The 21,543-nt window shown below is 37.9% G+C and overlaps 1 protein-coding gene across 1 annotated transcript in view; it reads right to left on the bottom strand.

The window, feature by feature from the left end:
- The window catches only part of VWA3B (von Willebrand factor A domain containing 3B), a 2,054,405-nt gene that overhangs the window by 23,948 nt on the left and 2,008,914 nt on the right, over window positions 1–21,543 (bottom strand). The window contains exon 31 of the mRNA XM_044071813.1: window positions 13,303–13,468. Coding sequence (XP_043927748.1) covers window positions 13,303–13,468 — 166 coding nt within the window. The remainder of the gene's footprint in view (window positions 1–13,302; window positions 13,469–21,543) is intronic.

The following is a 21,543-nucleotide window of genomic DNA, read 5'->3' as shown; positions in this document are numbered from 1 at the left end:
TATTATACCTTTCTGGTTATTTAACCAAACGTCAGCATTATGTAATACTTCAACAGATGCCTCCTGCTTTTTCATCTGTTGCATATCTGTGTCTCCCCTTTTCATATTCAGAGCTATTATGAATGTTCTTGGAAGCACTTAATTCAGTTCAGATAACAGCTTTCTCTGACAAGCTTCCTTTGGAATACCACTAACAAGTCTCTCTAATAGTGCTTTTAATATATTTTGCACCAAAGTCACAGTTCACTTCACAGTTTTTTTCCACAGTTTTCATCTGTTTGGGTTTAGAGTGATTAGCATATAGTTTTTATCTTTAAGCTTCACTGTCCGAATCAAGTTCTGAAGTAGCCTATATGTGATAAAACTCACAAGAATACTTAATGCCATCATATGCTTATCTACAGGAATATCGTTTATCACAAAAAAAAATGTTTGTCTCTCTCTACGTTTGCTGACCACTACTTTATAGTCGGCTTAAATTCATGGATTATTCCTAATAGATTAATTGTACAGCCATATGAATATTTTTATTAAATTTTCTACTTCGTTTTCTCTATGTACTCTGTTGAAAACAATGCTTGAGAAAACCAATCATACTCTTTAGGCAGTTTATTGTCTTAACTCTGATGCCCCATACTGTTTTCAATAGTCCATGCTTTAAGTAGGACTGCACTTTACAAGAATGAGCTTCTGTCATAATTAGTTGTTTACCAATCCCACATTTATCTGTGCTCCTAACTATCCAACATGTAGTAAGGGAAATATATACCTTTTTCAGGAAATATAAAATATTAACGATTTTGTGTTTTCAAAAATATTCTGAAAATTTAATTTCTGTTACATGTGGAATTTCTTGAAAATGCCATTATAGAATCTACTACAAGTGCCTGTGTACCATTAGCTGATGACAAACCTCCCTGCTGCCACTCACTTGTGTTGGCAAGTGCCCTAATTATCACTATCCCAATTCCTGTACTCTACCAATAAACTAAGTATCACTAAACAGTACTCCTGATCGCACCCTAAACCTAATAGGAGGGGAGGTGGATATAACTCTGAGCCAACTCCTGATTGTTTCCTAAACTTAAATTCCCCTCCCTAACCCTAACCTAGCACTAACTCCCAGTCACTGTCTAAACCTAAAATCTCCCTTCTCTCCCTAAACTTAAAGACCCCCCCATTTCCCTTCCCCACTTGCCAGCTCTGTCATGAGACCCTAATGGTGTCTGGCCACTGTAGCAGCTGCTTTCCTGAACTCACATTTCAGTTTGAGCAGTTGCTCAGCCATGAGGGTGGACACAGAAACAGCTACTCCAGTCCATGGCTTGAAGTGCTTGGATTTCAAACAGCTGGGACTTGAGTGGCTATAAGGTCCCTCCATTATATACTAGCAGTTTCAGACTTTCAGTGATAATAGGTGTTTTATAGATTTCCCAACTGCAATATAACACAACAACATTTAGTACAGTGCAAATATTTATTTTAAAGTAGGGAAATCTCATAATCTAGAGGAGAATATATATATATATATATATATATATATATATATATATATATATATATATATTTATTTTATTTTACATTTGTTGACCGGGCTAGTCTAGCTGGATACATGCCCATTTTCAGTAGAGGCCCGGGGAGAAAAGCTCTGAAAAATAAAAAGAATAGAAAAATTCATACATGTATTTAAAAAAGTAATAGCAGTTGAAACTTACAAAGAACTAAAAAAGCAGTTATTACAAAAAATATATATATATTTTTTTTAATATATACAGGATACATTAGTCTTTGGAAGGATAGAACTAGTAGTAGGAATCAATGGGTATTGTATTTGAGTTACAATATCTGTGTATACATACATTATATCTATAATAACATGGTATTTAGATTGTTAAGGTAGAAATTGTTAGGTATAAGAGTAGTTATAATTTAAAAGGAGAAATTAGTACAGGAGCAGAGCCAGTGTGTCTTAAGAAAGAGCTTTAGATTTTTTTTAAAGAGTGGAAGTGACATTTGTGTAGTGAGTTCAGTGGGTAGTAAATTCCATAGCTTTCCTACAGAGTTAGAGTACAGGGAGTCACCTGCTGAGTGATTGGATCTTGAAGTATTGATCAGCAGTTTATTTGAGGATCATAGGTTCTTATGGTTATTATAAGGTGTAATGATGGTAGAGAGTATAGGGGTGTTGGTGGGCTTATACAGGGCCTTGTGGATAATGGGAAGCTGTAGAAATTGAAGCTGGTTGTGAAATTCTAGCCAGTCTAGTTGTTTCAGATTCAGACAGTGATGGGTTCTGAAAGGAGAGCCTGTGGCAAACCTAGCAATATTATTATAGGATGTAGCCAGTTTGTTGAGGTTAGTATATATAGGGGAGGCATAGAATAGGGTTGAGATTAAGTGGGTTCTGGCTGTAACAGTCCTAGCTACTGGAGTTAGAAAGGGCTTAATTCTGTAAAGGGATCCTAGTTTTTTGTTCACTAATTTTATTATATTGTTTATGTGGGTATCAAAGTTGAGGTTGTTGTCAATTGTTATTCCTAAGAGTTTAATAGTTGGGTTAGGAGAAATGATAGTGCCATCATTTGATAAAAGTGTGAGGTGGATGGGAGTTGATTTTCGGGTTGGAGTGAAAAGTAACAATTTAGTTTTCTTGGGGTTAAGGAGGAGACAGCGGTTTGAAAACCATTGTTCTACAGTATTGAAAGCTTTTTGGGTAACAGATTTAAGTTCAGTTTCAGAGGTGGCTGTACAAATAATAGTAGAGTCATCTGCATATTGAATGCAGGTGGTGTGTGGTATAGCTGTTTGAAGGTCATTAATATAAATGGAAAAAAGGAGTGGACCTAAAATGGAGCCCTGAGGAACTCCGAGGGAGATAGGAAGGTTATTGGATAGTTTATTTTGTCAAAGTACCGCCTGCTGACGGTTTTCAAGGTATGATTTAAACCAATTCATGGCTTGGGGATCAAATGAGAGGGATTTAAGTACATGTAGGAGGAGTTGGTGATTAACCATGTCAAAGACTTTAGATAAATCAATGAAGACAGCAGAGGAAAGAATGTTGTTACGATTTTTGTTAATGGTGTCTGTGAAGGATAGCAGGGCAGTGGTGGTACTGTGGAAGGGTCTGAAACCATGTTGACAGTTGACAAGTAAGTTGTAATGGAGAAGGTGTGAAAGTAGTTGCTTATGGATGCATTTTTCTATTATTTTTGCAAGGGGAGATAGCAAAGCTATAGGACAGAAGTTAGAATACTCATTGGAGTGTCTCCCTTTATGTAGTGGAATGATGTGGGAAGTTTTCCAAATAGATGGGATAGTTCCTTCATTTATGGTTCTGTTGATCAGAATAGAAATGGGGTAGGCTATGGCTTTAGCTCCTTTTTGCAGGAATTCTGCTGGGAGTTGATCAGCTGAGGGTTTGGTAGGTTTTAATTTTAGGAGAAGGGAACAAATGAAGGAAGTAGACACTGATTGTAAGTGAAATGGTGGAGGAGGGATAGTTGTAGAAGTTGGCAGATTTGAGGTATCAGGAGAAAGATGGCTAGCAAGATTTTGGATAGCATCAGTGAAGAAAGAATTGAAGGCATTAGCAGTTTGCGAGGGATTGTCAGGGTTAGAGCCTAGTGGGTTGGGTGTGATAGATTGACCTGGGTAAAGAAGTTTGTTAATGCTAGACCAGAATTTTTGTGGTGCATTGTGGCAGGTTTGCTGTGTTTGAAGGTAAAAGTTCTTCTTGTCTAATAGGATGGCTTTTTTGGTATTATTTCTGTGCTGTTTAAAGGTTTGGTGATCTGAAGGTGTTTTAGTAGCTCGCCATTTTGCCCAGGATTTATTTCTAAGAAGGATTTTTTGCCTGGTATTATTGGTAAGCCAGGGTGCTGGGTTAGTTTTATATCTAACTGAGCGTGATGGGGCGTGATGATTTAGGATTGCTAGAAATATTGTATTGAAGTATTCTATGGCTTCATTGAGTGGAAGAGATTTTAGCGGTGACCAATTACATTGTTTGAGCTCAGTTTGGAAAAGTTCTGAGTTGAAGTGCTTTTTTGTGCGTATTGTTCTATAGGAGAGAGGGGAAAGTTAGGTTGGTCTGATAATATAGGTTAGTGAATGGTCACTGAGGTCATCTGTGAGGGTTCCTGATTGATATGTTTGTTGAGGATTATTAGTAAGAATCCAGTCCAAGGTACTTTCTTTGTTGTTGGCTCTATTAGTTCTAGTAGGGGAGTTAATAGTTTGTGAGAAGCCATAAAGGTTAATATGGGTGGTTGGGTGTATATTACTACAGGTCATCCAGTCTACATTGAAATCTCCTAGTACTATGGTTTCTTGTGGGAGATTGATAGAAAGCCAGTTAAGGATATTTTTAAGTGTAGTGATGTTATTACCTGGGGGAAGGTATATACAGATAATGTTTAGGGACTTATGTGAGTTGATCTGAAGTATTTCAGCACTATTGTTTGATGGTGGGTTAACGTTTAAAGTACTAACCTGAAGTTCTGCTTTATAGAGGATTGCTACTCCTCCTCCCTTTTTGACTGTGCGGTCTAGTCTAATGATATTGTACCCTGGTGGAGTGACTTCATCGTCTTTAACAGTAGGTTTTAGCCAAGTTTCAGATAAGCATAAGATATCAAATAAGTCAACATCTAAAAGGGCATGAAGTTGAGCAATTTTATTGCCTATGCTACGTATATTGAGGTGAGCTATAGATAGTGAGTTAGGTGGTTTGGTGGTTGGGGTATTAGTTTTATTTGGGTTGCAGGTTGGAGTGTTAAGGGTAACGTTTGAGCCTGGGTTCGGGTGAATATCCCCATTTAGTATTAAGTGTAGGAGTATAATGTGTTTAGGGATGAGAGGCTTATGATAGAAGTCAATTACTTTCTTGGTGTTCTGGTTGATATACTTAATATGAGTTATCCTATGGTATTTGGCAAGTAGATAGCTAGGTTTAGATATGAGGTTAAGAATTGTTGGATAGATAGTTAATGGTGGTGTGGAAGTGTGTTTAGAGGGGAAGAGAAACTTAGAGTATAGTGGATGTTCGTAGGAGGTTAAGAGATAGGCAGCAGTTAGTGAGGGTAAGAGAGAGAGTAAGAGTAAGATTTGTAGTTGGTATGGGATAGTTGTTTTAGACATTATATTTGTTTGGGAAGTGGGGAAAAAGTAAGTGGCAGAGTGCTTTAAGCAGGTTAAGAGAATTATTAAATAGGTAGGGTGCTGTTGCAAGGAGGGTTAAGAGGTGAGGTAAAAGAGGGTGGGATCAGGTGGTGGTGTTTGTGGGTGATACTTATGGGAACAGTCCAACTGGTGTGAATGTGATGTGGGTGTGGCTATAGAGGAATAAATGTAGGAGCACTAGGGGCGGGTGGGAATTGGGGGCAGGGTAGGGAAGCGGAGTGAGCCCGCAGGGCAAACGGAGCAGGAAGAGACACCGAGACATGAGAGTGGATTGTCAAGGGTGACAATCAGTGAGGAATGAAAAATGCAGGTAAGTCTGAAAGTAACAGATTATGGAGAACTGTTAAGAGGCTGGCAGAAGTAGGTGTGTATGGGGAGTAGAGTGTAATTAAAGATTCTTTAGGTCAAGGGGAGATATAGTAAAATGGACAGTCATAGGAAAACTGGAAAAGGAGTTAGAGAGATATGGATAAGCAAGTGAGGAAAGATAAATATTCGGAAGCTGAAATAGAGGTGCCTCCTAGTGGTCAGTCCCTTTACTACAGTTAAGTAGGTCTCCTAAAGGGAATGTCAGGCCAGGGAGAGGGGGAGGTAAAACTACTTAGGTATAAAGATGGTATGAGCTGAAGGTCCAGTTTATTTAGAGAGAAAACTTGGGGGGGGGGGGTTGGCTGCTGGCTAACCTAACAGAGAGGCTTGCCTACCTAGCAATATCTATAACAAGTTATTTTTCATACAGTTGTTTATAAGCCATAACAACACATACTTTCACTGTCTCTTATCAAGGAATGTTCTCCCAAGGAGTTGGTAGGTAAATTCCTAGTATTTGGCTAAGTTTCTAGGTGTCCAACTGGGTAGATTCAGGTGAACTAGTACAGGGAGGTACAGGAACAGAAGGTTTCACTGTCTCTTATCAAGGAATGTTCTCCCAGGGAGTTGGTAGGTAAATTCCTAGTGTTTGGCTAAGTTTCTAGGCGTCCAACTGGGTAGATTCAGGTGAACTAGTACAGGGAGGTACAGGAACAGAAGGTTTCACTGTCTCTTATCAAGGAATCTTCTCCCAGGGAGTTGATAGGTAAATTCCTAGTGTTTGGCTAAGTTTCTAGGCATCCAACTGGGTAGATTCAGGTGAACTAGTACATGGAGGTACAGGAACAGAAGGTTTCACTGTCTCTTATCAAGGAATGTTCTCCCAGGGAGTTGATAGGTAAATTCCTAGTGTTTGGCTAAGTTTCTAGGCATCCAACTGGGTAGATTCAGGTGAACTAGTACAGGGAGGTATAGGAACAGAAGGTGAAGGACAAGCTCCGGAGCAGGGCGCATAGCAGCCAGGTAGGGGTGAGAGAGGAAAGATATATATAAAGAGATCTAAAAAAATGAAAATTAAGAACATCCTGTACATTGAAATGAAGAGCAAATCTCATCTTGTGTCTTTTCTCAAAACTGAATGTTATAAAAATAAGAGAGGCAATTTAGGAAAGCAATGTATAAGCAGAAGAAATGAAGTGTATGGAACATTAGATATTCATTTAAAATATAGCCAACTGGGGGTCTAAGTTGTGGTGTATAACGCAATAATAATTATTCTGCATTACATTTGCTAGCAGATTGTTTTCTAATGCCTCATTTATTATGTTGTGTCTTTTAAACTCCTTGGCTGTATTGCAAAACTCATTCAAATAATACATGTAACGCTAAATTGAAATCTCCAGGCAAGTTTAAAAATTAAACTCACGTTTTGCCTACAAGTGATTTTCAACTACTAAAAGTTCTTGTGAAAGAGGGAAAATACAGAAGCACCACTAGAACATAGAGGTAAAGAAGGAATGAAGAAGGTTTCATATATAAACATTTTCAGACCACAGCGAGTATTTTCACATCGAGCTGCTTTAATTAGAGAAAATGACCAATACTATCAGCTGGAAAAATGAGAATCTAATTTTGCTATCATTTAAATTTAATTTAATTACTTGATATTAATGTTCATAAACACTGATTTTAATAGTTTAGCCACACATCATGCTCCCCAGTTACAATCTTGTGTTATTGTTTGCAAAACCCTTCCCTTTAAAAACCTTAAAATAGCTGCAGCCTTTGCAGTAAAACATCCAATATTATTGATAGCATTAATTTATATTGCTGATGTAGTCCTTAAACATTCATTTAAGAGTCTTGTCACTTTTAAATATTAATTTTTGTGAAATGGCAACTATTTCATGCATTTTGAGTCATTTGTCAACATCTACTCATTTTGTTGGGGACCCCTACACATGCATGACATGAAATTGCATGATTGTCAATAGCAAAAAGAAAAAAAATGAACTGCATCAGTCTGAGCAGTATTTTGCATTGGAAATTATTGCCAGTGCCATTTCTAAATGTGTGCCAGCTATGATTTACTTGCTTTGGGAGATTTCTCCCTTCTCGGGTTGGTACGACTGTAGAATTGGTATATATAAGTTGGGATGTGCGGTGGGCTTCCCCTGTGCAAAAAAATAAGTAAAACTGAGTTTTTTGCCTTTCTGAATTTCTGGCATTTTTTTTTTTTGTCCATGTGGCACAGTGTCTTTCAGAAAGTCAGCTTTTTTATATTAGAACCTTCCTATTGAATGTAGTTTTATTCTGCAATTGAAACTGTAAACCTAAACCCTCAAATCCATCCGTCATGAACTTTACTGCCCATAATTGTGCCCTTAGGCACACAACTTTATTAAAGTTAAGTGCTCAAGTGTGAGCAGTTTGTAGCAAATACACAAACCCACTAATAGAATCAAATGTTTCTGGGGGGGGGGCAAAACGTTTGCACATCCACATGGTGGCTTCAGACCAACACCCCCCTTACTTTATTATCGTCAAAAAGGTCACTGAATCTTAGAGAAGCAACTAACAATGAAAAGAATGCAAAATTGTCCCGTATTTTCTCCAATATGATGTAGTTTCAGACTATGTATTAAATACTAATAAGCATTCACATTCATACATCATATAGTGAGCAACCAAAACACCAGGCAAAACAGCATCAAGCAATCTTGTTGAGGCAAACACAAAATGAGCAATTAAGATTCATAACCATGCAATGTGTACTTCCCCATGCTTAATACTAGAGTGATAGGCAAAAGAGATATAACTCACTTGTTTTCCATCTATGCCCTTCTTTACTTATGTTGCAGTGTGTATCACTAAGCAGCACTGTTAAAAATGACTTGCCACGTTCATGTCTTGATTTCATAATATCCATCCTCTCTAGAGGATAAATCCTTTCATATTTATGTCTGTTTTAGATACCCACAGTGGTTTAATGACCACTTCCATTATGAATTATTTTATGAACAGTTCCAAAAGTTATGGAAAAACTCATTAGAATCCACAGCACCAGTTCTCACATTTCCTGAGTAAAATATATACAGTATCTTATATCTCTGCTGAGAGGATAACATGCCCAGAAAAAACATCAAAAGATAATTCTGCCAACAGAATACCTCTTATCAGGCTCCATTAATTCCTCCTCTCTTTCATACTCCCAGTACATGATCCATTTGATAGTTTATGTCTCCACAGTGTCAACAGGCACATATTACAACAGCATAGTCACAAATAATTAACGTATCCATTGTCAATAATTCAGTAAAATGTACTGATGAATGTATAAACGGAAGAAGAATTTAAAAAAAAAACCTATATCTTTGTTCACAATTCCTCCATATGTCCTTCTTCCTCCAACAAAACAAGTTCTTATGCTAGCCAAATCTTGGTGAATCTGCCTAATGATTTATTTACCACAGCAATAAATCCCTCACAGATCTCCCTATCTGATTCTTTGGTGAAACTAAAATGCTGATGCATTTCTTACTTTATAGAAATCCACAACTTCCTTGGTCCCTACAGGTCACTGAATCACTCCGCTATTAGGTTTGACTCCCATTACATAACAGATTTGGATGACATGACCCTCCAACATTTCTGTCCTAAAAGGTGAGATGTGACCCTTGCATCAACTGGGTTTGCACCTTTGTCTGTTCTGAGAACAGCTGGATAAGTGGCAGTTGGGGAATGGTTTAAGGAAGGACCTGGAAATGGTGATCACATGGCCAGAAAGACAGTATGTGAGTTTTAGTGTAGACAAACACAAAGTACTTCACTGAGACAACAACAACCCTGGTGTGAAGCACCTCCTGTAGGAGTGCAACTGATAGCCACAGATCATGGACAAGGTAATGGGGTGTTAATCATACCTGAACAGGACCACTAAAAGCAGGCTGAGATGGCAGCAACAGCAGCAAAAATAATCTGGGGTGTATCCTTAAAGTGAATCAAAGACGTAATGCTCCCAATGTACCAGGCTTGGTCAGGCCACCACTTAAATACTATGTGCAGTCCTAGAGACCATACAAAGAAAGGGACATCAAGTCTTTGGAAGCAGAAAAGAGAACCATGAGAATGAATGAGGAATGGAGGAAAACTGGTATGACTAGACACTACAGAAGCTGAGGAGCTATTCTCCTTGGAACCCAGGAGATGGGGCCAAAATATGGGTGCTTAAATTCATGTCTGGAAGACAGAAACAGAAATTGTGGAGGCTTTCAACAAGGCATGCAACAGGTCGCTAAAGGGTGAGAGGAGAAAGGAGGCATGGTGGGGCAGCAGAATGTTACGTTTAATTAAAAGACTGGCTACATAGGTTATTGTCTCCTTCTGCCATCGAGCAAATGTAATAATAATCCTTCTACTAATGTAACTTTGCTACAATGGACTCAACCCTAAAATCTGAATGGCTTCCTCCAAAAGGATCCATCCTTCTTCCAGGGAATTCACAACACTGCATTTTCCCTATAGATTTTCCAAGGTAATGCATTCAAGAAGCAGAAGAATGCATGCTCCAAAAATGTCACCTCCACAAAGCCTTCCTAATAACAGAAGAGACAGCCTCCTTCCTTCATGGCTAACTCTTCTAGTTGTGCCACCTTAGATTTTAAAGGGACATGGCTCATTCTATTGGTCTAAATCTGCAGGCACTACTTTCCATATTAAAGTGGGAATCCTGTGATCCCCTTTATTCAGACCAATACATATAAGGTAAAAAAATATGTAAATACATGAAGCTCTTAGAGAAATCAACTTTTACTGCAACAAAATAAAAATAAAACTAGTGCTTTGGATTGCAAGCTTTCTAAATTAAGTATACACAAACCAACATATTTAAATCTTGGTGAACAACACTGTCCAGATGAATAGAAGCAAAAAGCTGCAATTAGTCCCTTAAAGAATTTAAGGTATGTGGGGGAGGGGAACAGCCAGGTAGGGTTGCCACCTGTCCCACTTTGCGAGGGACAATCCCTCTTTGGGCAGTTGTGTCCTGACAAAAAATATTAAAAATGGCAAATGTCCTAAGATTTAGGACATTATTATGTCCTATATTGTATGTAATAATTGCATAAAACAGTTATTCTGTATCTAAAATACCTAAATGTTATAAGAAACAGAATAAGCAACTAAAATGCTACAAGAATAAGCTATTATTTAGGCAAAAAAGTTAAGTTCTATCCTTTGTACTGACCGTGGGTATGTGTCGGCCTGTAAAATCTGATGTTTGTCCCGAAAATGTCCCACTTTGGCTATTTGAAAAGGTGGCAACCCTACAGCCAGGAGCCACTGAACCATCACCCACAGCTGATTTAAGATTCTTAATGTGCCTCAACTCTCTTCCTTCTCTACTGATCAGAGATGCATTTTGTTAGCAATTCTGGGCAAAGTGTAAAGAAGTGTTCTTGTACATCTAAATTCCTGGTTAGAGTCCTGCTGACTCTGACACCTGGCAATCCACCACATTAGGCATAAACAGCAGAACATGAACCACATCATCATCTTGGGAAAAGACGACCAGTACTGGTCACTAATTTTGATTCCACCCAAGATGGCTTCTTCAGTACCCAGGTTTACCACTGAAATTCAGGCTGGCTGAACTGTAATCAGGGCTTTATCTCACTGCAGCACAGAAACACAGAGGTGATGCCTTGCAATTTTTCAATCCACTGACCATTTGAGCAAAGGTGACAGATGTGAAATTAAACAACTGAGAAAGGATCATGTATACCACTTTAGCAGTGGCAAACTTTTAAAGAAAAGTTAATTCTGGTGATATACACATAAGTTTAAGGGATGAACAGCTAATAAACTTCATCCTCTAGTCTTGGGTTTGATTTTCTCAGTTCACACTTATATATTGTGGAAATATACACTAGACACTGGCTTAAGACTATCTCTGTAAAAAGTAACTTATTTCTTATGGGCTTAACTTATGCAGTCAAAAAATTGCATCATATTTGCATGTTCTGCTCCATGCCTCTCAAGTTCCAGGTCAAGTGCTCCTAGTCCTAACCCATGGTATTTCCCCAGTGATATGCAAACACAAGCTTTGATACTTGAAGGGAGAGTATCATTGGAATTTTCTAGTGCTGGATTCCATCCTTACCTGATAAGCAGTAGTACAGACGTAGTCTGATGGGCCTTGAGGACTTACACAGAGTGCACAAATACCTCAACTGTTGTTGGATGGAATTTGTAAACATCAGATAAAACATAAAGTAATCATCACCAAAGGAAATTCAGCAACGTACTCCTGTCCATGTCCAGCAGGAAATCTACCCAAAGTCTTCCTGATTCGACTTCCTAATGGCTCTGTTGGTAAAGTAAATAACAGTGGGGAGATCTGGCAGCCTTACTCAGTCCCCATTGAAAAGCTACAGATGTCACAGTAAAAAAAAAGATCTTTGTTAAAGGCACTTCACAACAAGCAGTAAGGTACTGCTACCAATGTCCCCAAAAGTGTGCTGCCTTTTGTAATAGATATAACAGATATCTCCAGTAATAAGTTAATTTCCTGTTTCTCATGAACACAGCAGAAGTAAAATAAAGTATTTAGGGCAGGCATTTTCCATCTGCCTCACTTGTGCTTTAATTATTACTTTGCAGTCCAGTTTTACTACAGAAATTGCACTGTATGTCTTTGTTATGTTCAAACATTTTCCATCTTTTGGAAGAAGAGCACGAGCCCTTCTGGCCAGAGCCCTAAATATGGGCCGAGGCAGCCTGGGTTAAATTAGCGACTCCAGTGTCTGATGCACTGGCAGGAAGTGATTGGGAATGCCTACCCCAGGGGGGAGTGACATTCATTTTAGTGCTCTCTGAAGGAAGGCATAGCCCATGAAGCGCTTGGACAATCAAATCTAAGTCTGTTGAATTTGACTGTCTTGAAGAATGCTGCATCATATCTGTATCGCACATTGCTTCTCATTAGTACTACTTTAAGGTCACTTTGTTATTCTTCACAGATGGATGCTACCTACATCTGATTATGTAAGTAAATATCAAATACTACAAATACTGAACTTAAAAAAATAAAAAGAAATGCACAAAACACCTATAGAACAAATACAGAAACAACCAAAACACACACAATGCAAAATAAAATAAGTGTTTTATGCAGGGGAGAAGCCCTTAGACTTAAATATACCAAGTCAGAAAAGAGATATATCCCTGTCAACATAAATCACAGCTAGTGTTGGTGTATCATTAATCATTTCCACATCCAAACCCAGTCTTCCAAGATCAGCACATATCCAAACAAACGTTTACATATTGTGGTTATTTCCGTCTTTTTGGAGTTACACACACACACATATATATATATATATATATATATATATATATATATATATATATATATATATATAAAGAGATGGATAGACAGACAGATAGATAATCGGGCAGACAGGTACATGAATACATACCTACTTACTCAGAAAAAAAAGTTAAATAATTCCTCAAGCTATAGTATAGCAGAGCAAGAGGCCAAGAATATATCTAAATGCTTACAAAAAGGCAATATGCAAATTATTAGATACTATCATGGAAGAAAAACAGTTCTTCAGTGCTTAATGGGTGACAGCAATAAGTACTTTTCTTAAAATGCAAAATGTAGAACTGGTACAGACATTTTTTAGTTAATAGCTCTTGCCGTATGTTTCTAAATAAGCAACAGACCATGTATCTTTCTTGCATGTTTGCCTGTGTACATCAACTGCTTGATTAGGTTACTATTTATGAAAAAGTACCCCTTACCTAAATGGTATGTTCCAGTTTCATCATCTCTTGCAATGACAGCCTCACCAACCCAACGAGCCTCACATTCCAAAATATAGGCTACATCTCGTTCAAATTTCTCAGCTGAAATCCAATAAGCTCTCTCCCTGGGAACCAAAGCTTCAACTCCATCATAATATCTGACCTGCAAACCAAAGTAGAAGTATGCAGTTACAAATAATTAATATACAAATGGACTGTGAATTTTAAACAGAAGTACTTCAATAGTATAGTAATCAAAACAACAATGAAGTTCTTGCATCTAGACATTCACAAATAGTTATTCATTGGTTTTATACACAAAACCAGTTCTATGTTATTCAGTATAAAATACTGACAGCTATTTAATCTGCAAAGCAATTGATAATATCTTGTTTAATAAATTTATTTCTCATCTTTAGGAGAACTGATGGTATTTTAGCACATTTTCACTACAGCATGTATTCCAATGCCCTTAAATATTTCGTCACCATGTCTGCATTTCTCTTTTGATTCTTTGCTGGCATGAACTTTTACAAATAACAAAATTTCAGTTTACAAAAATGAATACTACAGGATTCAGATAAAAGTCACTACTGCATCATTTATTCATTCATTCATTCATTTATTCTCTGATAACCACTTAATCCAATTCAGGATCACTGGACAAGTGGAGACTATCCAGGCATTCAAACAGTACAAGGCAGTGAAACTAATGCAAAACAGGGTGCCGATCTATTGCAGAATGCCCACAGACTTCATTCTATTGCAGAATGCCCACAGACTTCATTTTATTGCAGAATACCGACAGACTTCATTCAAACACAGCACATAACCTTATTGGCAACTTAGAGGAACATCATTTCACTTAGAACTCATCTTTAGGATGTGGGAGTAAACTGGAGTACATGGGAAATAAAATCATGTGAACACAGATGGAAAATGTTAAGTCTTTTAGCAACAAAAAAATGCTAAATCAGTTAAAACACACTCAAAACTACACACAGTGCATGAACATGAAAAACACAATATTTAAAATGTACCTCTAGTTACCAGAAAGAAATCTTACAGGAATTTACTTTTCAAAACTGTATAATTGTTTATTAAGACTATACAGTTCTGAAGCACAGCTACTTCATACAGACCTATTTGTTGCGCATTTCCTTAAGCAGAAAAAATGGAACAGTAAGAGATGTAGTGCAACACCCACTAAGTGTAATCATGGTGTGAACCACAAATCTTCCAGGCTTCTTGTTAATCCTAAAATCATTCTCCAACATTCCTTGCCTCTAAGATACCAGTTATAGTTTACTTACACTCTAACAACAGTTGAACATAATCAGGAAACAGCAAAAAGTAACGCTCCATGTTAAACTGCATTTTACTCTTTAGTAATAATTCCACATTTTACACTAGAAATGAGTACAAGACAAACATGCTGGCCCAGCAGAATGGTAATACATTCTGACTATATTGTTATGGCACATTTAGTCTTATGTTTTTTTTAATCTTCGATATAGGGATGCATAGTGTTTGCTGAAGGTAGGAAGCCAGAACTAAATGGTTTGTATTTTTTGTGTATGTGCATACGTCTGGTATATGCATTTGTTTTTTAATGTCTTTTAATGATTTTTATTGTAAATGATTCTGTCCCTTTAAATTCTGTATTCCATTATGGTTTTGCTTAATTGCCTTTAATTAAGGTTTGGGATTGGGTATATAGGTCTTTCCCTGATGTTATTTAATAGATTCTGATGAAGTCATCATTAGTATGAATGAACGCGCTTAATTAAGTTGAATAAAGCCATTTTTTTCAGTGGTGGTCAGTGTATTTTGTGGTCCATGGACTGTTAGATACCCTATTTTGTTGTTGTCATTTGTTATCTTTGTTTGATCCTGAGATAGTATGGATACATTGCCACTTCTGTGCTAACGCCAAGCATCTGTATATTAATAACTGATCACCAGACTGATTTTAATGTATTTATTTATTTATTACTTAGTATTTGTTTACTGGGATATTCAGAATGGGTATATGCAAATACCCCCTTTTCAGTGCAGGCCTAGGAAGTAAATCTCCAACATAAGAAACAGTGTGAGTTAATCCTGAAGAAAGCTTTTAATTATATTTATAAATGTAGATTAACATACGGAGGCATAGATATACAACGTAGAGTAACATAATATGCAAGGTTTACATATCAGTGGGAAATTAGGAAACTGACAATTTGACTGACATTTGTTGAGTTATGATTAAGTAAAAAAATACTTTTTTAGAACATTAATGAGATGCAGAAGAGAGGGAGGAGAAAAGAAAAAACAGAAGTGATAACGGCAGAAATTATATCAGAAGAAATACAGAAATAGAAATTAGGTAGGCAGAAGTCGTCTTAAGGCAAATGTCAGAGAAGAATGAGAGGAAGTGAGGATGGGGATATAAAACTACTGAGTTCCATGCATACAGTTATTGTATTAGTCAGTCTGGCAGGAATAGAGAAAACATACTGTGACCTGATCTGGACATTTTCATCACAGTCTATAACCATGTCATTAAATTTAGCTAACTGCAGATCTGCTTTGTACTCTACTTAGCAATGACACATGATATATCTTGAAAATCCCATAAAACAAATGATGCAATTTTTTTGGGAAAAAAAAAATCCCTTTAATTTTTACACACATTAATAGTGGGACACAGCCATGAATTTATTTATTCTCTTACATCAATCAAAATGTCTTCAGTTACCAAGAGAAGTAACAACCAAAAAAAAATACAGGTGGAGGAAAAGGTGCCCTCAATAAAAACTAGCAACCAAAGCCACAAAAGTAGCAAAGATGACAGTAATTCAAAAAATGGACCAATACTCGGTGAATCAGAGAGCACTATTTATAAAATAAATTTGTATAAAGTTTATAATATAATTTTTATAAAGTTTATAAAATAAATGTATAAATAGTGCTGTTTGATCCACCGAGTATTGGTGCATTTTTTGAATTACCGGCCTCTTTGGTGCTTTTGTGGCTTTGATTACCATAAAGAAATCTAACAGTGTTGTGTCATTTGATTTAAAGAAACATTAGGTCTAAAAAAACCTGCTATTTTATTCTGTGAAAATAATATCTTATGACACTTCTCTCTAAAGTTCATAAATTTTTGCCTAAAACTGAATACGTCTTTATTCCCACAGAAATCCCTCAAGGGATAAAAGCACACATACCAGAATTATAATTACAATTCTTTCAGATTGCGTTCCTGTTTTATTAATTTGGAGTCTACTTTAAAACATTCCCTTACTCAAAAACTGGTGTTTTTAGTGAGTTTATGTTCAAATCTGGCACTAAATTGACTTCCAAGATGGCTGCACACTGACCAACAGCATAACTTCATTTCCCCCAGTGTGAACACAGAAACAAAGAAAAATGAGTGCCATTGAATATTTTAATCGAAAATTCAATTACTGGCTAGTAAATACGCTGCCTGGATGTCAGAAAAGAAGAAATTTGGAAAACCTGAAAGAAAATCAACCAGAAAAGGTGAAGAGAAAACACTATCTGGGAAAGATTCTACAGCTGTTCAACAAAAAAGCAGTTCAAGCTTCATCTTTGGTTCAAGAGATGGCTTCCAGTAATTTAGAGGAAAAAATAAATCAAATGTACTCAAGAGGTGATTAACTGAAACACTGAAGGAATATATCAATTCAAACCACAAAAAGGCTGGAAAAAAATAGAAGAAGCTTTAACTAGCAATTCAGATTAGCTGATAAAACTGCAAAAATCAGAGGCTGGCATAAAGAAAAAGTTGTCTGAATATGAGGTTTCTCAAAAAGAAATATTTAAAAATAGTAGAGTTAGAAGAAAGAGCACACAGAGTAAACCTGAGATTTTTCTGCTGTACCAGAGAAACTAAAAGGAACGGATGGTATTGATTTTATGAAAGCAAAATAAGCAACTAGGCTGGAGTTCCACAGCAGAATTTCTTAACTAAAATGGCATGACTATATGTTCCAAACCTGGCCATGAGAAAGCAGCCAATACCTACATTAGTAAAGATGCAATTGTACCAGCAGAAAGAGTTGTCTTGATAAAATTGTGGCAGCAGGGCAAAGTAAAAAACAGAAGAGTGTTTGTAGAAAATGATTATTTACTGTACACCAGACAGTAGAGAAGCAAACTTATCCCTGCAATCAGTGAATATTGAGAGGCAGGTGTGAGATTCAAGCTGCTCTATCCAGCTGTCTTCATAGTGTTTTTTTTTCCTGGATGATCAAATACATTTTTGATACAGAACAGGCTAAGGAGGAAACAAAAAAAATCCAGCAAAAAACTGAGTCAGCAAGCACAAGGGGACTCTGCTTGTCATTCTTTAGACCATAAGGTTCATACAGAGACTTTGCCAATAAAACCTTTTCTAATGAGCCAAAGGAAAATGTTTGAGAGACAGAAACAAGCACAGGAGTTGACTTGAAGAATCGTCAGTACCTTGGACTTCAACCAGACTCTGGTGTTAGGATATGGAGATGAACAGGAAGACCACCAGCAACTCTGAAATTATTGAACAGGTGGAAAACAATAAAGCATCTTAGATTTGTGAAATATGGTTTTGCAAGAAAAAGTGGTAGAAAAGCATTGGACTTTTGCTGACTTTGTTAAACTTGTGGGTGGACTGTAAAGCATATACCCATCTTTCTATCATTAATGTTTAGAAGGACATTAAAAGTGGAAATAATAACTATAAGTAAAACATTTTTTGTTCTTAGTATTTCTATAAAACATTTAATGATAAAAATACAAGCTATGTACTTAACAAAACTTGGCATCTGTGCTATCCAATTTCATTCTGCTTCACTACTGGGTCTACTAATCCAATCTGGGATCCAACACGGCCACTTCTCAAGACCTACAATCTGAGCCTCAAGCTCCTCCCTTTCCCATAATAACCAACTCCTCCTCTAAATTCTCAGATTGAGTTTGCTGCTCTATTAATAGTAATCCAGATCTATACCAATGGGATGAAAATATGTGACCACAATGGAGCTCAAACTAGGAATTTCTGGATTCCCATATCCTCTCAATCACTCTCAGCTGTTTAGGCTGAGGGATGGCCAGGTGGAACGTGAAGCAGAATGAAATTGGGCAACACAGATGCCAAGTTATGCTAAGTACATAACTTCTAATCTGATGTTGTCCATTTCATTCTGCCTCACTACTGGGTCAGAGTCCCCAGCTACATAAACTCTGGGTGGCTGTCAAGGAAGGCTATGCCTAAGCACTGTGGAGCCAAAGGATGGTTTGCTCCTAGAAATAATGTCCAACTTATAATGAGAGACAAACGTATGAGACCTGGACCAAGTTGCTGCTGCACAAATTTTGCCAATAGGGGTTTTAGTCAAAAAGGCAGGTGAGGTAAACATGGATCTGGTGGAATGTGCTCTAGGGGGAAGGGGAAGCTGCATGCAATACAAAGAGTAGATAGTAGAAATAAAATCAGTAATCCATTTGGCTATGGTAACTTTGGATATAGCCTGACCTAGTCTATTTTGTGAAAAAGTGATGAACAATTACTCAGATTTGCTATGCGGTTTCATCCTATGCAGATAGCAACATAACTGACTATGCACATCCAGTAAATGCAACATATATTCACCCTTATTGGAATGATCTGGAAAGAATACAAGCAGATGAATGACTTGGTTAATATTTGTATCTGTAGCAACTTTGGGCATAAAAGAAGGATTAATAAGGATTAATAAGGTGGCTGGGAAGATACAGCTTGCAGTTCCGATACTCTTTTTGCTGAAGCAGTGGTGGCTAGGAAAATAGTTTTTGAAGATTTTGCAAATTTATGGTGGAAAAACTAACCCCATGTTGAAAATGTGACCTTAGAAACATAAGAATATCTAAAACATAGGCAGAAAAAAGGTCAATATTCTGGTGGCACAGTGGTACAGCGGTTTGCGCTGTTGCCTTGCAGCAAGAGGTTCTCTGGTTCGACTGTCAGCTGGGGTGCCTTCTGTGCGGAATCTGCATGTCCTCCCTGCATTTGTCTGGGTTTCCTCTAGGTGTTCCGGTTTCCTCCCATGTTACAAAGATGTGTCTGGAGCATTTCTCCCCAGGCCTCTCATGAAAATTGGCTCATTCCACGTCAGACTTTCCCAGTACACAAATGTTAAATAAATAAATAAATAAATAAATTCTGTTCCAATGCCCAGATGGAAAATCTCTTCCATTTTCTTTTGTAAACTTTTTTGGTAGAAGGCCTCTGAGAAGCAAGCATAATCTCTCGAACTGGGGAGATTAGCCTGGGCTTTCATAGAATCACTGGAAGTGCAGAAACCATGCGGTTAGTCTTAAGGATCTGAGACTGGGGTTCTGAAGTTCCGACGGATGGGAAATCAGATCCTGCCTGGGCTCCAGTACCCATGGAGGATACTTGCTGTGAGACTGCAAGGGGGGAATCATAGCAAAGTATCTGCTGCACTTGTTGTTCAGTGGAGAGACAAAGAGGTTGCAGTAAGGTTGTCCCCAGAAGCTGAATATCTGATTCGCTACTGATTAATTCAGTAACTACTTGTGTGGACTCAAGATAGATCTGCTCAGTCTGTCCACCAGAATGTTGGATTCTCTTGGAATTTGCATTGCAATGAGAAAGTGGTTTGAAGAGATCGCCCATTACCAAACCTTCATGGCATTCCTGCACAACTGGTATGATTGGGTTCCCCTGCTTGTTGATATACCAAACAACTGACATGCTATCTGTTAGAATTGCAATTGTTCTGAGAGGGAGGCAGTCGTGAAAGGCTTGCAAAAAAAGAAAAACTGCCCTCATCACCAGGTCATTTATGTGCAATTTTGTCTCTCTCATGGACCACATACCTTGGACCAATCTTCCCTGATAATGCTGTCCCACCCCAACAGAGAAGTATCCATTGTCAGTGTAGTTATAGGTGGGGAACAGTAAAAGGTCTGCCAAGGTAGAGGTCATTTGTAAGCATTCACTGCTATAGATGATGCTTGCAGATCACAGTTAATCTGATGGGGCCGGCAATGGGTGATACAGAATAGACCACTTGATCTCTATAGTCCATTGGAGAACTCATGAAAAATCTTGCAAATGGTACCAGAAGAATGGCAGCTGACATGGATCCTAGGGCCTTCAGAACCAGGTGAGCCAGTTGATTCAAGGTATCCAGTAACAGTTGTACCTGTTGTCTCAGTGATATTACTTGTTGCAGAAGCAGGGCAGCTATTTGCGTGGCTGTGTTTAATTGTGTCCATATAAACTCTATGTCCTGTACAGGGGACATCTTTGACTTTGCCAAATTCACTGTAATTCCCAGGCAAGAGCTGTGGCAGAAATTGGATGGCGCAAAGTAGTTGATGCCTTGTGGGTGCCGTGAGGAGCCAATCGTCTAAGTATGGAAACATCAGGAATCCTTGCAGTTGAACCAGGCTGCAAACACTGCCATACATTTGTTGAACACCCAGGGGTTGGTGGTGAGTCTGAATGGCAGTACTCTGAATTGGTAATGATTGACTGCCAGCCAGAAGTGCAGGTGTCTCCTGGAGTACCTGTTGATTTTGATATGATAGTACGAGTCCTGGAGATCTATAGAGCACATCCAATCGTCCTTGCATAGTAGCAGCAGAATGGACTGTACTGTAACCATGTAGAACTTTGACTTCTTTACAAATAAATTCAGGCTGCTTAAATCTATGATCAGTTGAAGGTCCCCTGTTTTCTTTGGCACCAAAAAGAAGCAAGAGTAAGTTCTTCCACATCCTTGATGTTCAGTTGGAACCTCTTGGATGACTCTTTTTTTCTAGAAGTTTCTGAACCTCTAGGATGGCATTCTCTCTCTCACTGGGTGGATACATCTTGGGACTGAGAGGTGGAAGGGAAAAGGGAATATAGTAACCTCTGGAAATTAGGTTTAACATCCAGTATTTATTTGTTATATTTGCCCAGAATCTGGGTACAACAATAGTCTGCCCCTGACTGCCTCCAGAGTAGGAGTAGGAAAGTCAGGCAGTGCTTCAGGAGCACTGGTAGGGACTGTCATAGGTTCATAGGGTCATAGGTAGGTACTAGGCTATTGGCCCTAGGGCCTATATAAGCCTAGACAAAAAATGTACCCTGGCTTTCACCATCCAAGAAAATTATTTTCCTGTGTCCCTGTCGAGCAGAGCCACAGAAGTGATCCCTGGGGTGAATTTCCCATTTCCCATCCAATCATCAAGATT

This window comes from Protopterus annectens, chromosome 5.part0 (genome assembly GCF_019279795.1).
Source record: "Protopterus annectens isolate FY-2018-M chromosome 5.part0, PAN1.0, whole genome shotgun sequence".
In the NCBI taxonomy this organism is placed as follows: domain Eukaryota; kingdom Metazoa; phylum Chordata; order Ceratodontiformes; family Protopteridae; genus Protopterus; species Protopterus annectens.
The sequence above is the reverse complement of the archived record's forward strand: the minus strand, read 5'-3'. Positions and strand labels throughout refer to the sequence as shown.